At 43.5% G+C, this 15,668-nt stretch overlaps 1 protein-coding gene across 2 annotated transcripts in view; it reads right to left on the reverse strand.

Annotated features, from left to right (window-relative positions):
- OSBPL10 (oxysterol binding protein like 10) overlaps nucleotides 1-15,668 on the reverse strand; it is a 560,435-nt gene that overhangs the window by 408,734 nt on the left and 136,033 nt on the right. For both annotated transcript variants that reach the window (XM_077268966.1, XM_077268965.1), the window contains exon 2: nucleotides 59-234. In XM_077268966.1, the coding sequence (XP_077125081.1) occupies nucleotides 59-234 (176 nt within the window). The remainder of the gene's footprint in view (nucleotides 1-58; nucleotides 235-15,668) is intronic.

Consider the following 15,668-nt stretch of genomic DNA (forward strand, 5'->3'; position numbering starts at 1 on the left):
CTCCTAAGAGCATGAGAATATCTCACATTTTATAGTATGGCGTATTTCAATGTCTCACCTCTGAGTTTATAGACTTCTCCACTGGCAGAAGATAGAACTATCATGTAGGGGGCCTCATCGCTCATTGAAATCACGGACCCAGCAAGAGACAAAAATCCTCGTGGCTTCTGAGTTTTGCTTGCCTCAGTGACAAAATATTGCAGAATTCCAGAGTCAAAGTCCAATATAAAGTATCTGTAAAACCAGAATATTAGAAAGAACATTATACTATATCAGTAATATATTAGTAATGTTGAAACATGTGAAAGCACATTATATTATGACTGTAGAATCCCAAAGAGACCCTTCAGTCAAAATTGAATATTTGTCTATGTATGACAAAATATTATTGGGCTGATACATCAATGCTTTTATGCCACAAAAGTGGTGTAAATACTTTAAAGAGTCACAACATTTTTGCACAAAGCAGAATTGCGCAAAAAATTGTGACTTTTGGTGCTTTCGTGCCGCTTTTGATCAGATCTGTCAAAATGGAAAAGGTGTGGAGGAGCCTGGATGGGACAGGCAGTAGCCACACCTGCCCGGCCAAGTCATCAAATCTGCCAGCATTTTCTACTCCAGTTAATGACCAAAGTAGCATTTCTAATAGTAAAATATGGTAGGCACACAACATCCCATAGAAGATGGGTGCTCAATGGTAAATAATATCATAGATGTAGAGAGAGAACAAAGCACTCCAATTCTAATTTCTTATGTTATAGTTACGTAGGTTCAATTAAGACCTAGGTCCATCAAGTTCAACCTTTCTGCACCAAATGTACATTTAGTCACTAAATCGTCCAGCCCTTTTTGGTCCTTGGAAGGAACAAGCCATGTGCCAGTGTTCTGTACTGGCCACACATTTATACATGGAAATGAGATCCCCTCTGAGTCGTCTTTTTTCTAAGCTAAACAAGGCCAACTTTTCCAACCTCTTCTCATATGAGAGGCCTTCCATCCCTTGGAATAATCTAGTTGCCCGTCGGTGAACTGATTCTAACTTCTGAATATCCTTTTTAAAATGTGGCGCCCAAAACTGGATCCCATATTCTAGATGTGGCCTCACCAATGATTTATAAAGGGATAATCATACACTGGGATCGCGTGATTTTATCTCTTTTCATACATACTAAAATATTGTTTGCTTTTGAAGCTGCTGCTTGACATTGAGTACTGCTGCTCAGCTTACTTGTAACCAGATTACCCAAGTCCTTCTCTTCACCTGCAGTCCCGAGTATACACCCATTTAATGTATATGCAGCAATAGGATTACTTTGTCCTAGGTGCATTACTTTATGTATTATTTTATTCTGATATACATATGTACATAAATATTTTAAGGCAGTGATTAAGATCATGTGACAAACATTGGCCCATAATTCTGCTAATATGAAATAAATATCTGGTTCTCGCTCCACCTCTCTAGATTAGCATTTCTGGCACAGAGCACAGAGGTGCATGACACTTATTAAGTCTTTGAATTTATTAAGTGGCGTGTGCTTCTTGATGAATTTGGTGCCGTGTACTCTGTCAAGACTGGCACAGTACAAGCCAGTCTTAATGAAACGGCCCCTTGAATCCTAAACATGCCTGGTGCCCTCCATGAATATTGATGAAAAAGGGGTATCAGTGTAGCAGTGGTAGGGGCTAAACGTTTCATGTATTTGTTGTTTATGTATGTTATACAAGGTTGATACCCACTGGGGCTGCAGTTAGCTTAGACAAGGTTAACTGTAATGGCCGGCCAAGTATGCGAGGGGGAATTGAGTTAAGTAGTGTTAAGGACAGGAAGGGAGTGAGTCCGGTTTCACATTTGCGTCTGTGCGCGCAGTGTTTGATCCGCATACATCTGCATGCGTTATGCGTACATATATTTAACATGGTGTACGCAGGACATGCGTTTGCGTGCAGTGTTTGAGCTGCATACATCCGCATGCGTCATGCGTACATATATTTAACATGGTGTATGCATGGACATGCTTTTGCATGCGTTCACATGCTTTTGCATACGCATGCGTCTTCACAGTTTTCGGCGAACGCAACATGTTGCATTTTTGGAGGCGTCAAAAATCCATCAAATATGCTGGTTAAAAAACGCATCACTGTCTATGGGAACGCATGCGTGCACATGTCCTTGCGTACAATGCGCTTGCGTACTTTGGACTGCCATGTCCAGGAACTGAATGAGACATGCCCATTGAGACACACCCTCCTGGAAATATCGAACGCATGCGCATAAACGCAAATGCAGGCAAAAAAACCCATACAAACGCATGCATATGCAGCTTTTTTTGCTGTCATGCGTGTTGTGAATTCCGTTCTCGAACTCCCTCCTGTGGTCATGAATGGTACTTCGGTGAGTTCTGTCCGTGGACTCCCTCTGGTGGCTGTGAGTGGAGCTGCTGGTTCTGAGATTCCTTCCCCACCTGCCCTCGTTTAGGGCTAGGCTGGATTCTCTATTTAACTCCACTCAGATCATTACTCCATGCCAGCTGTCAATGTTCTAGTACTGGTTCAGATCTCTCCTGGATCTTTCTGAGGACCTGACTACTCCAGCAAAAGCTAAGTTCCGGCTTGTTCATTTGTTACGTATGGTTTTTCTTGCCAAGTTCTAGTCCAGCTTGCTATCATGAAACTGCCTGGCTAGCTGGAAGCTCTGGGGGTGCAGAGTGGCACCACCGCACCGTGAGTCGGTGCGGGGGTATTTTTTGCACACTCTGCGTGATTTTTTGTAGTTTGTTGTGTTGACCGTAAAGATCCCTTTTCTATCGTCAATCTGTTTAGTTAGACTGGCCTCTCTTTGCTAAAGCCTATTTCATCCTGTGTTTGTGATTTCCTCTTAACTCACAGTCAATACTTGTGGGGGGCTGCTTTTACCTTTGGGGAAATTTCTCTGAGGCAAGTGAGGCTTTGTTTCCTTTCTTTAGGGGTAGTTAGCTCTTAGGCTGTGAAGAGGCGTCTAGGCAGAGTCAGGCACGCTCCACGGCTATTTCTAGTTGTGTTGATAGGAGTAGGGTTTGCGGTCAGCAGAGTTCCCATTTCCCCAGAGCTCGTCCCGATTCCGTGTTTAACTATCAGGTCATTCCTGGTGCACCTAACCACCAGGTCCATAACACATGCGTAAGCTGAAGCGGATAAATAAATGCAGCGTAAACATGTGTTTTGGCATGCGTTTGTGTATGCAGATGATACGCTGCACACATATACGCAAATGTAAACTTAGCTTTAATCAGTGTGTGTGGACAGCAGTGTGTGAAGCATCAGACCTAAGTCAGAGGTTGCTAGGGACAGCGTGGGCCTAATACTCAAGGCAGTGGATTGGTTAAATACCCTTCCGTGTGATTCTGGTTAACAGCCTGGGGCACATTCAACCTGTGAAGCTACAAGGAAAGATGGACTCAGAATACATGGGGCAGAAGGTATTGCAATCCGAATATACTGCTTAGTGGTGGAGATGATTCTCTAGAGCTAGAGAAGCCAGTGAGAGCGACACTCTACCTATACCGAGAACCAAGGCTGAAGTTGTATCCAGTACCTGTGGGAAAGATGACAATCCATTGGGCCTGATCCTCTATATCTGCCTGTAAATGCTGCTATTCACGCAGTAAAAGTTTGGTTGTTTTTATGAACCTCTTGTCTCCTGGATTAATTGCTGCCCTGGTTCCAGAAGAAGGATTCCTGGAGTCAGAAGAAGAGGCCTGCAGCCCTAAGTTAAGTGCGATGCCCCTCACACACTGCAGTACACCAGGACTGGGACACAAGAGGTCTGTAGGACGCCAAAGCGAGTGGGAACAAAGCTCGTTACCTCGCTTGGGCATCTTACATCAGACTGCACAGTAAGTGGTGGAAACCCTGTTGAGGGTATCAGGTATGTTGTCTAGACACTTGTCAATTTGGACTGGAGAGGTTGTCCCACAATCAAAATGTATTATATCAACAGGGTAAAGTGATAAAAGTCTGGACGATAAGGGTGAGAGGTCACTGTTACCCGCAATGGTCATGAGAATGGGGTTCTGACTCCCAGTTGCAAAAGTCATGCATGTGCTCAACTATCATTATCAATCTATGGGCGAAGCCAGATGGCCATATAACAAGGATGATAATCGCATCGCAATGCTTGGACAGGTGGGTGGCGCTCCTGACTCAAGCGTGACAATAAGTATTTCTATGCAGTAGTCACACTCGGGTCAAGAGAGCAGTCAGCCAGTCCGAGCATTGCGATGCAATTGTCGTCCTTCTTATATGGACGTCTGACTGCACCATAAGCATACAACGCTTGGCTATATTCATCCGTCCTACATACCTTGAATGGACAGGCACCACTCATGCAGGACCACCTGTGGATAGTTTTCAGAATTGTGAACCAATCCCTTTAAAAGTTTTGCCTTTAAAAGCTTTTCCACCACTACCATTTACAGGATGCTGATAAAATATGCCACAAAATGTATGGTAAGTACAGGTCCAACCACTGCGGTCCTTCCAAGACATCCACTGATTAGTGTTGATATTAATGAGCTACTATTCCAGCTCCAACTAATTTTCAATTTCCATTTATTTTATTTTTGTTAAAAACTTGTTTTCTCAATGGGAGAACAATTCAGGAGCATCATTCTTAACAACTTTGCAATGCCCAGGTCCATCTAAATATATTTGAATAAATTGATCATTGGGTTGTCATCATTCCCATTATCAGAGAGTCATGTCGCAAACTTACTGATAGATTCACAATTAACTTATCCTGCAGCAAGAAATATTTAGCGAAACAGAGCCTAATGCAAAATGTGCAAAAAGTTTAATAAAACCAAAATGTAAAAATTATTTTTAGCCTAAAATACATATTTAAATACGTACGGCATGTCCTACGTCATCCATATATATGTACCAATTCAGTAGCTTCCTTAAATAGCATTTATTGGTGTAACAGAACCATCAAAGATAGTGCTGTCCCAGCCATGGCAATCTGCTTACCAAACTGTTGTGAAATTGGATTTTGGGCTCCCCCGGTGGCCACTGGTGGAATTGAACTGGTGTGCATCATCCTCTCTGTTCACCTGTTTCCATCAGAATGTGGGAGTCGCTATTTAGCCTTGCTCCTCTGTCACTTCCATGCCGGTCAACATTGTAATCAGAAGCCTTTCTGTGCATGTTCCTGCTGCTAGACAACTCCCAGCTAAGTTGGACTTAGTCCTTGTTTGTTTTTGCATTTTGTTCCAGTTCACAGCTGTAGTTTCGTTTCTGTGTCTGGAAAGCTCTTGTGATCTGAAATTGCCACTCTGATGTTATGAGTTAATACTAGAGTCTTAAAGTAATTTCAGGATGATATTTTGATAGGGTTTTCAGCTGACCATGAAAGTGCCCTTTCTGTCTTCCTGCTATCTAGTAAGCGGACCTCAATTTTGCTAAACCTATTTTCATACTACGTTTGTCATTTCATCTAAAATCACCGCCAATATTTGTGGGGGCCTCTGTCTGCCTTTCGGGGAAATTTCTCTAGAGGTGAGCCAGGACTATATTTTCCTCTGCCAGGATTAGTTAGTCCTCCGGCCGGCGCTGGGCGTCTAGGGATAAAACGCAGGCTACGCTACCCGGCTACTGTTAGTTGTGCGGCAGGTTTAGTTCATGGTCAGTTTAGTTTCCATCCTTCCAAGAGCTAGTTCGTATGTTTGCTGGGCTATGTTCTCTTGCCATTGAGAACCATAACAGTTTGACCGGCCTAAAGGGTTAAATTAATTGACAGAGAAAGGAGAGAAAAGAGAAGTCTGCTGAAGATTTTTTTTTTTTTTTTCTCAGTTCTGAGTGTGCTTGTAATTGAATCTCTTGCAAGTCTGCCTATATTGCAGCCTTTCTCTCTCTCTCTCCTTCTAATCCTGGAATGGCTCTGTGTTCACCTGTTTAAAATGGATATTCAGAGTTTAGCTGCAGGTTTGAATAATCTCACCACGAAAGTTCAAAACTTACAAGATTTTGTTGTTCATGTTCCTATATCTGAACCTAGAATTCCTTTGCCTGAATTTTTCTCGGGGAATAGATCTTGCTTTCAAAATTTCAAAAATAATTGCAAGTTGTTTTTGTCCCTGAAATCTCGCTCTGCTGGAGATCCTGCTCAGCAGGTCAGGATTGTGATTTCTTTGCTCCGGGGCGACCCTCAGGATTGGGCTTTTGCATTGGCTCCAGGGGATCCTGCGTTGCTCAATGTGGATGCGTTTTTTCTGGCCTTGGGGTTGCTTTATGAGGAACCTCAGTTAGAACTTCAGGCGGAAAAGGCCTTGATGTCCCTATCTCAGGGGCAAGACGAAGCTGAAATATACTGCCAGAAATTCCGTAAATGGGCTGTGCTTAGTGGAATGAGTGCGCCCTGGCGGCGAATTTCAGAGAGGGTCTCTCTGATGCCATTAAGGATGTTATGGTGGGGTTCCCTGTGCCTGCGGGTCTGAATGAGTCCATGACAATGGCTATCCAGATCGATAGGCGTCTGCGGGAGCGCAAACCTGTGCACCATTTGGCGGTGTCTACTGAGAAGACGCCAGAGAATATGCAATGTGATAGAATTCTGTCCAGAAGTGAACGGCAGAATTTTAGACGAAAAAATGGGTTGTGCTTCTATTGCGGTGATTCAACTCATGTTATATCAGCATGCTCTAAGCGTACTAAGAAGCTTGATAAGTCTGTTTCAATTGGCACTTTACAGTCTAAGTTTATTCTATCTGTGACCCTGATTTGTTCTTTATCATCTATTACCGCGGATGCCTATGTCGACTCTGGCGCCGCTTTGAGTCTTATGGATTGGTCCTTTGCCAAACGCTGTGGGTATGATTTGGAGCCTCTTGAAACTCCTATACCCCTGAAGGGGATTGACTCCACCCCATTGGCTAGCAATAAACCACAATACTGGACACAAGTAACTATGCGGATTAATCCGGATCACCAGGAGATTATTCGCTTTCTTGTGCTGTATAACCTACATGATGTGTTGGTGCTTGGATTGCCATGGCTGCAATCTCATAACCCAGTCCTTGACTGGAAAGCTATGTCTGTGTTAAGCTGGGGATGTAAGGGGACGCATGGGGACGTACCTGTGGTTTCCATTTCATCATCTATTCCCTCTGAGATTCCTGAATTCTTGACTGAATATCGTGACGTTTTTGAAGAACCTAAGCTTGGTTCATTACCTCCGCACCGGGAGTGCGATTGTGCCATAGATTTGATTCCGGGTAGTAAATACCCTAAGGGTCGTTTATTTAATCTGTCTGTGCCTGAACATGCTGCTATGCGAGAATGTATAAAGGAGTCCTTGGAAAAGGGACATATTCGTCCTTCGTCATCTCCCTTAGGAGCCGGTTTTTTCTTTGTGGCTAAGAAAGATGGCTCTTTGAGGCCGTGCATTGATTATCGGCTTTTGAATAAAATCACGGTTAAATATCAATATCCGTTGCCACTGCTGACTGATTTGTTTGCTCGCATAAAGGGGGCCAAGTGGTTCTCTAAGATAGATCTTCGTGGGGCGTATAATTTGGTGCGAATTAAGCAGGGGGATGAGTGGAAAACCGCATTTAATACGCCCGAGGGCCACTTTGAGTATTTGGTGATGCCTTTTGGTCTTTCAAATGCCCCTTCAGTCTTTCAGTCCTTTATGCATGACATTTTCCGTGATTATTTGGATAAATTTATGATTGTGTATCTGGATGATATTTTGATTTTTTCGGATGACTGGGACTCTCATGTCCAGCAGGTCAGGAGGGTTTTTCAGGTTTTGCGGTCTAATTCCTTGTGTGTGAAGGGTTCTAAGTGCGTTTTTGGGGTTCAAAAGATTTCCTTTTTGGGATATATTTTTTCCCCCTCTTCCATCGAGATGGATCCTGTCAAGGTTCAGGCTATTTGTGATTGGACGCAACCCTCTTCTCTTAAGAGTCTTCAGAAATTTTTGGGCTTTGCTAACTTTTATCGTCGATTTATTGCTGGTTTTTCTGATGTTGTTAAACCATTGACTGATTTGACTAAGAAGGGTGCTGATGTTGCTGATTGGTCCCCTGCTGCTGTGGAGGCCTTTCGGGAGCTTAAGCGCCGCTTTTCTTCCGCCCCTGTGTTGCGTCAGCCTGATGTTGCTCTTCCTTTTCAGGTTGAGGTCGACGCTTCTGAAATCGGAGCTGGGGCGGTTTTGTCGCAGAGAAGTTCCGATTGCTCCGTGATGAGACCTTGTGCTTTTTTCTCGCGTAAATTTTCGCCCGCCGAGCGGAATTATGATGTTGGGAATCGGGAGCTTTTGGCCATGAAGTGGGCTTTTGAGGAGTGGCGTCATTGGCTTGAGGGGGCTAGACATCAGGTGGTGGTATTGACTGACCACAAAAATCTAATTTATCTTGAGTCCGCCAGACGCCTGAATCCTAGACAGGCGCGCTGGTCGTTGTTTTTCTCTCGGTTTAATTTTGTGGTGTCCTACCTGCCGGGTTCTAAGAATGTTAAGGCGGATGCCCTTTCTAGGAGTTTTGAGCCTGACTCCCCTGGTAATTCTGAACCTACAGGTATCCTTAAGGATGGAGTGATATTGTCTGCTGTTTCTCCAGACCTGCGGCGGGCCTTGCAGGAGTTTCAGGCGGATAGACCTGATCGTTGCCCACCTGGTAGACTGTTTGTTCCTGATGATTGGACCAGTAAAGTCATTTCTGAGGTTCATTCTTCTGCGTTGGAAGGTCATCCTGGAATCTTTGGTGCCAGGGATTTGGTGGCAAGGTCCTTCTGGTGGCCTTCCCTGTCTCGAGATGTGCGAGGCTTCGTGCAGTCTTGTGACGTTTGTGCTCGGGCCAAGCCTTGTTGTTCTCGGGCTAGTGGATTGTTGTTGCCCTTGCCTATCCCGAAGAGGCCCTGGACGCACATCTCGATGGATTTTATTTCGGATCTTCCTGTTTCTCAGAAGATGTCTGTCATCTGGGTGGTGTGTGATTGTTTCTCTAAGATGGTCCATTTGGTTCCCCTGCCTAAGTTGCCTTCTTCTTCCGAGTTGGTTCCTCTGTTTTTTCAAAATGTGGTCCGTTTGCATGGTATTCCGGAGAATATCGTTTCTGACAGAGGTACCCAATTCGTGTCTAGATTTTGGCGAGCATTCTGTGCTAGGATGGGCATAGATTTGTCTTTCTCGTCTGCTTTCCATCCTCAGACTAATGGCCAGACCGAGCGGACGAATCAGACCTTGGAGACATATTTGAGGTGTTTTGTGTCTGCAGATCAGGATGATTGGGTTGCTTTTTTGCCTTTAGCGGAGTTTGCCCTCAATAATCGGGCCAGTTCTGCCACCTTGGTGTCTCCCTTTTTCTGATATTCGGGGTTTCATCCTCGATTTTCTTCTGGTCAGGTGGAATCTTCGGATTGTCCTGGAGTGGATGCTGTGGTGGAGAGGTTGCATCAGATTTGGGGGCAGGTAGTGGACAATTTGAAGTTGTCCCAGGAGAAGACTCAGCTTTTTGCCAACCGCCGGCGTCGGGTTGGTCCTCGGCTTTGTGTTGGGGACTTGGTGTGGTTGTCTTCTCGTTTTGTCCCTATGAGGGTTTCTTCTCCCAAGTTTAAGCCTCGGTTCATCGGCCCGTACAAGATATTGGAGATTCTTAACCCTGTGTCCTTCCGTTTGGACCTCCCTGCATCTTTTTCTATTCATAATGTTTTTCATCGGTCATTATTGCGCAGGTATGAGGTACCGGTTGTGCCTTCCGTTGAGCCTCCTGCTCCGGTGTTGGTTGAGGGCGAGTTGGAGTACGTTGTGGAAAAAATCTTGGACTCCCGTGTTTCCAGACGGAAACTCCAGTATCTGGTCAAATGGAAGGGATACGGTCAGGAGGATAATTCTTGGGTGACTGCCTCTGATGTTCATGCCTCCGATTTGGTCCGTGCCTTTCATAGGGCTCATCCTGATCGCCCTGGTGGTTCTGGTGAGGGTTCGGTGCCCCCTCCTTGAGGGGGGGGTACTGTTGTGAAATTGGATTTTGGGCTCCCCCGGTGGCCACTGGTGGAATTGAACTGGTGTGCATCATCCTCTCTGTTCACCTGTTTCCATCAGGATGTGGGAGTCGCTATTTAGCCTTGCTCCTCTGTCACTTCCATGCCGGTCAACATTGTAATCAGAAGCCTTTCTGTGCATGTTCCTGCTGCTAGACAACTCCCAGCTAAGTTGGACTTAGTCCTTGTTTGTTTTTGCATTTTGTTCCAGTTCACAGCTGTAGTTTCGTTTCTGTGTCTGGAAAGCTCTTGTGATCTGAAATTGCCACTCTGATGTTATGAGTTAATACTAGAGTCTTAAAGTAATTTCAGGATGGTATTTTGATAGGGTTTTCAGCTGACCATGAAAGTGCCCTTTCTGTCTTCCTGCTATCTAGTAAGCGGGCCTCAATTTTGCTAAACCTATTTTCATACTACGTTTGTCATTTCATCTAAAATCACCGCCAATATTTGTGGGGGCCTCTGTCTGCCTTTCGGGGAAATTTCTCTAGAGGTGAGCCAGGACTATATTTTCCTCTGCCAGGATTAGTTAGTCCTCCGGCCGGCGCTGGGCGTCTAGGGATAAAACGCAGGCTACGCTACCCGGCTACTGTTAGTTGTGCGGCAGGTTTAGTTCATGGTCAGTTTAGTTTCCATCCTTCCAAGAGCTAGTTCGTATGTTTGCTGGGCTATGTTCTCTTGCCATTGAGAACCATAACACCAAACCTACTGCATTCGCAGCTTATGTTCGTTGCACAATGATTCCTGATTGTTGATTTTTCTATTTTTGCATTTTTGTTTTTTTCTTCCTCCCCTTCTTTCACGAGTCATAACTTTTTACTTCTCCATTATTTTGTGGGAAAAGAATGCCGCTGCATTTTTAAGCGCAGAATCAAAGTTTTTCTGTGGTATTAAAAAAAGTTAAAAACTCTGCTTCATAAAGTTTACTTTATTTTTGTACATTTCAGTTTATTTTTACTGTATATCTATAAAGTGATATAAAGCGTTTATAATACCCAAAATTGATATTGAAGCAAAATAAAGCTTTATAGAGAATGATTAAATATAAAAATATTATATGGTATGTTATGTTACATATCGGCAAAAATGCCTATAAAAATGAGTCATGTTTTGTTACGAAAACCAAAATATTGGAATGTACTTTTTCTGTACTTTTTCTATATCTTTAAAACGATATGAAGCGTTTGATACACTTAAAATTGTTAATGAAACAATACAAAGTCTTATAGACACCCATTATATGTCAAATGTCTATTATAATATGGAATATTATATGTTATATGTTACCTAATGACAAACTTGAATCTTGTTATGTTGCTAAAATGAAAATAAAATAAAAACATTGGGAAAAAAAAACTCTGCTTCATATCTGCACCAAAATCACATCAAATAAGCAAACATGTAATATAATCGAAGATTGTTATTGCGTTGTGTGGTTCGGACACCTGCAGAAAAAAAGCAGCAGAAAGAAGGCAGCATTTGTGCTATGTGTGAACACGGACTCAGCATTATAGTTTTATTACTTTTTTATGAATTTAATAGAGAAATATCAATCACGCCATTTTTTTTTTATGTCATTTACCAACCCCATAAATAATCTTATTGCTGTATTGTGCAAGTCATTATGATTACAGGGACACCAAATATGTCCATTTTATTTGCAGATTTGTGATGTTTATTATTTTGAAAAAAACGCAGTAAAAATTACTATAGTTTATTCATTATCAAGTGTTTTTGATAATATACAAAAATAGATAAAATTAAATTGTGTAATTGCTGCTAATCATTTTTACTTATTTTTTTAGCAACAAAAATAATAAGTAAATCTTTCTTCACCTTTCAGAGAAATATATGGTTATATAGGCAATGCATTTTTATGGACATGTATAATCTGCTCCTGGGTTCACTGTCTGCAATAGAGGTCAGATTATCAAATTCTGCTGTCTAAATCATTATAAGCTGCGGCTCATTGGTAGATCTGCAGCTGACAAATATCGAGACGCGAGCGAGTCTCGGTGAGACCTGATCACAGGAGAAGATGCAGTGATTATATAATTTAATATAGGCACTGAACAGAGATGCAGCCCCATCCCCGAGGAGGAGCTACAGAGTGATGAAGATGTCAGAGAGTGGCAAATATCAGAAGCCGGGACAAAAGATCTGCGTGACAGGAAGCAGGACTGAGCACTCCATTCAGGACAGTCCAGCTAAATCCGGGACGGTTGGGAGCTAAGCTGTTAGTGACATAGTTATTTAGCCTCTATCTGCTGGGAAAGATGAAGTCTCATCCACGGCTTCAAAAGTTGGGGCCTGACATATTATGTACCAGTGTGTCATATATAAGTATGAAGTTAAAGGGGACCTGTCACCCCCAAAATGGAAGTTGAGCTAAGCCCATTGGCATCAGGGGCTTATCTACAGCATTCTGAAATGCTGTAGATAAGCCCCTAATGTATCCTGAAAGACGAGAAAAATATAGTTCTTACCGATAACGGTATTTCTCTGAGCCCATGACGGCACCACGGAGAGAGGGGATCCGCCCACCAAGGACAGGAAACCTACAGATAAAAAGGGCGGTACCACTCTCCCGCATCAGTTGTTTACTAGAGAACAATGGGAGACTATGGAACAGCTTATTAGTTTCAATATTACTTAACTTAATTGAGATACCGCGTGACCTATCATAAAATAAACTATGGCACTATATTAACGTGCACACCCATGAGTGAAGGGAGGGAATGTACGGGTGCCGTCATGGGCTCAGAGAAATACCGTTATCGGTAAGAACTATATTTTTCTCTGTCGCCCATGACGGCACCACGGAGAGATTTCATAGATTTTTACATTCAGGGAGGGACCACCGCTTCCAGAACCCTTTACCGAAAGTAAGGTCCGAAGAGGAGATAAGGTCCAATCTATAGTGCCTATAGAATGTGGAAGGTGATGACCAAGTAGCAGCTCTACATATCTGGTCAATCGAAGCTCCGGCCTTCTCGCCCAAGAAGCTGCCACTGCTCTCGTTGAGTGAGCCTTGACCTCCCCGGAAATAGACATTCCACTCGATGAGTATGATAGGCTGATAGCATCTGTGATGCATCTCACCAGAGTAGCTTTGGAGGCTTTTTTCCCCTTCCAGGGATCCTGAAAGCACACAAAAAGAGAGGCATCCTCCCTACTCTCTCTGGTGGCTTCTAAGTACTACGTGAAGCATCTCCTGACATCTAGTGTATGCAATGATTCCTCCTCCCTATTTTTAGGGTTAAGACAAAAGGAGGGAAGAGATATCTCTTGAGTTCTGTGGAACCGGGATGCCACCTTCGGGAGGTATGCAGGATCTATTTTGAGAGTAACCCTATTCTCTAAAAACCATGTATGAGGAGGGTTAGAAGATAGTGCCTGTATGTCGCTTATTCTACGAGCAGATGAGAGGGCGACGAGCAGGGATGTTTTGAGGGATAGGAGTTTTAATGGGATATCCTCTAAGGGTTTGAAGGGCGGTTTAGACAGGGTTTTAAGGACCAAAAATAAATCCCACTGAAGGGAACTTTTACTGGAAGTGGCCTCGAACTACCTGCTGCCCTGATAAACCTGGGAACCCACCGATTCATAAAGTGTTGTTTTAAGGGACAGATTCCCAGAGAAGCCTCTGACCGGGGTTCAAAACGAGGTTTGGATAGGGATATAAGATCCAAGTTTAAATTCCAAGGAGGAGATGCCCAGAGAAGTCTGGGTGACCAGCCTTTTGACCACTTCCACATATTAGGGCTCAGAGTACCGGCCCCCGACCACCTGCTCTATATTTCCACGAGGAGGGGACTTGGAGAAGCAACATGTGCCTGTTCAGACTGGATTACCCAGTCATGCACCGCGGCGTCTGCTTGCGTCATAAGGGCGCGCTCTCACCCCGCGCGTGTCACTAGCCTCCGGTCCTGGACTGCGGGAAGATCAAACCAATAACAGTTAGTACATGGATAATGGAAGAGCATTAGGATGTACACACATTACTCATCCAGGAGATCACGTCTATTCCGAATCCTTAGGTGTCTAAACCCCAAACAAGGGTTGGATATTATTGCAACTAAGGAATACACAATCCGGCAGGTAATATTTCCTAACATTACCAGAGTTGGCCTCTCATTAGAAACGCTGAAAGGGAAACGTGGATCATCGCTCCTATTTTACAGACATTACACACATATACATATCCTAAAAGGCAAGCTTGTCAGTGTTATCAGCCATGGAGGGAGTAGCCATACTCTATGGCTAGAGAAAAACAGGATTCTTCCCACCAGAGAGGTGCTGATTCGCCACAAGGTGCCAAAGGCAGACATGCCGTCCCTGGTAACCATAGTACAATAGACTTATGGGACGAGAATCTGTCTACTGGATGTTAATCAAGGAAACCAGCCTGATTGTCACATGTGGAATTGGTAAGGATTTTTTCCTTCCACCTCTTGGTATTTTCTGCTCCCAGGACAGTAGTATGTCCCTTTATAGGTTGAGAAAAACTGTTCCATACGGAAGAACTGCTAATTTACTCAGCCAATTCAAGCAAAGCTCAGCTAAGCCCTGTTGTAAAGAATAAATCAACAGAAGTTGGAACTGGGTACAAAACCACTAGGACTCTATAAGCCAGAGTTGGGGCCCAAGACAAAAATGTGAAATGGTAGATCCACGATATACCTTGTGCGTGGCTGCATAACCTAAATCAGAAGGTCTAACCCAGAGCCAAAAAAGAAAATACCAAGCCCGAAGTACTAGGAAGCACAGAGGTACTATGATACTAATGATACCCCCTAAGGCACAGGGGCACTGAAGCAATAAGATGCCCGTAAGCACACATTTTGATGCATGGAGGGGCTATTGATGCAATGTGAAGCAAAAAAGCACAATGAAGCACCAAGATGCAATATAATGCAATACAATGCATAAAGGCAATATGAAGCACTAAGATGCGACATGATGCAATACGATGCAACATGATGCACAGAGGCACTGTGAACTATGATGCACAGAGGCAATATGAAACACTATAATACAACATGAAGCACAGAGGCACTATGATGCAATATGATACACAGAGGCACTCGATATGATGCATAGAGGCACTAAGATGCAACATGATGCACAGAGGCATTCAATATGATGCATAAAAGCACAATGATGCAATATGAAGCAGAGGTACTCAATACGATGCATAAAGGCACTACAATGCAACATGCTGCACAGCGGCACTCAATATGATGCATAAAAGCACAATGATGCAATATGAAGCAGAGGTACTCAATACGATGCATAAAGGCACTATAATGCAACATGCTGCACAGCGGCACTCAATATGATGCATAGAGGCACTGATGCAATATGAAGCACAGATGCACTCAATATGATGCATAAAGGCACTATGATGCAACATGATGCACAGAGGCTCTCAATATGATACGTAGAGGCACAATAATGCAATATGAAGCCCAGAGGCACTCAGTATGATGCATAGATGCACCATGATGCAATACAACGCGCAGAGGCACTCAATACGATGCCTAGAGTTACTATGATGCAAAATGATACATAGAGGCATGTAATATAATGCATAAAAGCACTATGATACACAGAGACATGCCATATAATGCATAGAGGCACCA

Source organism: Ranitomeya variabilis, chromosome 6 (assembly GCF_051348905.1).
Source record: "Ranitomeya variabilis isolate aRanVar5 chromosome 6, aRanVar5.hap1, whole genome shotgun sequence".
In the NCBI taxonomy this organism is placed as follows: domain Eukaryota; kingdom Metazoa; phylum Chordata; class Amphibia; order Anura; family Dendrobatidae; genus Ranitomeya; species Ranitomeya variabilis.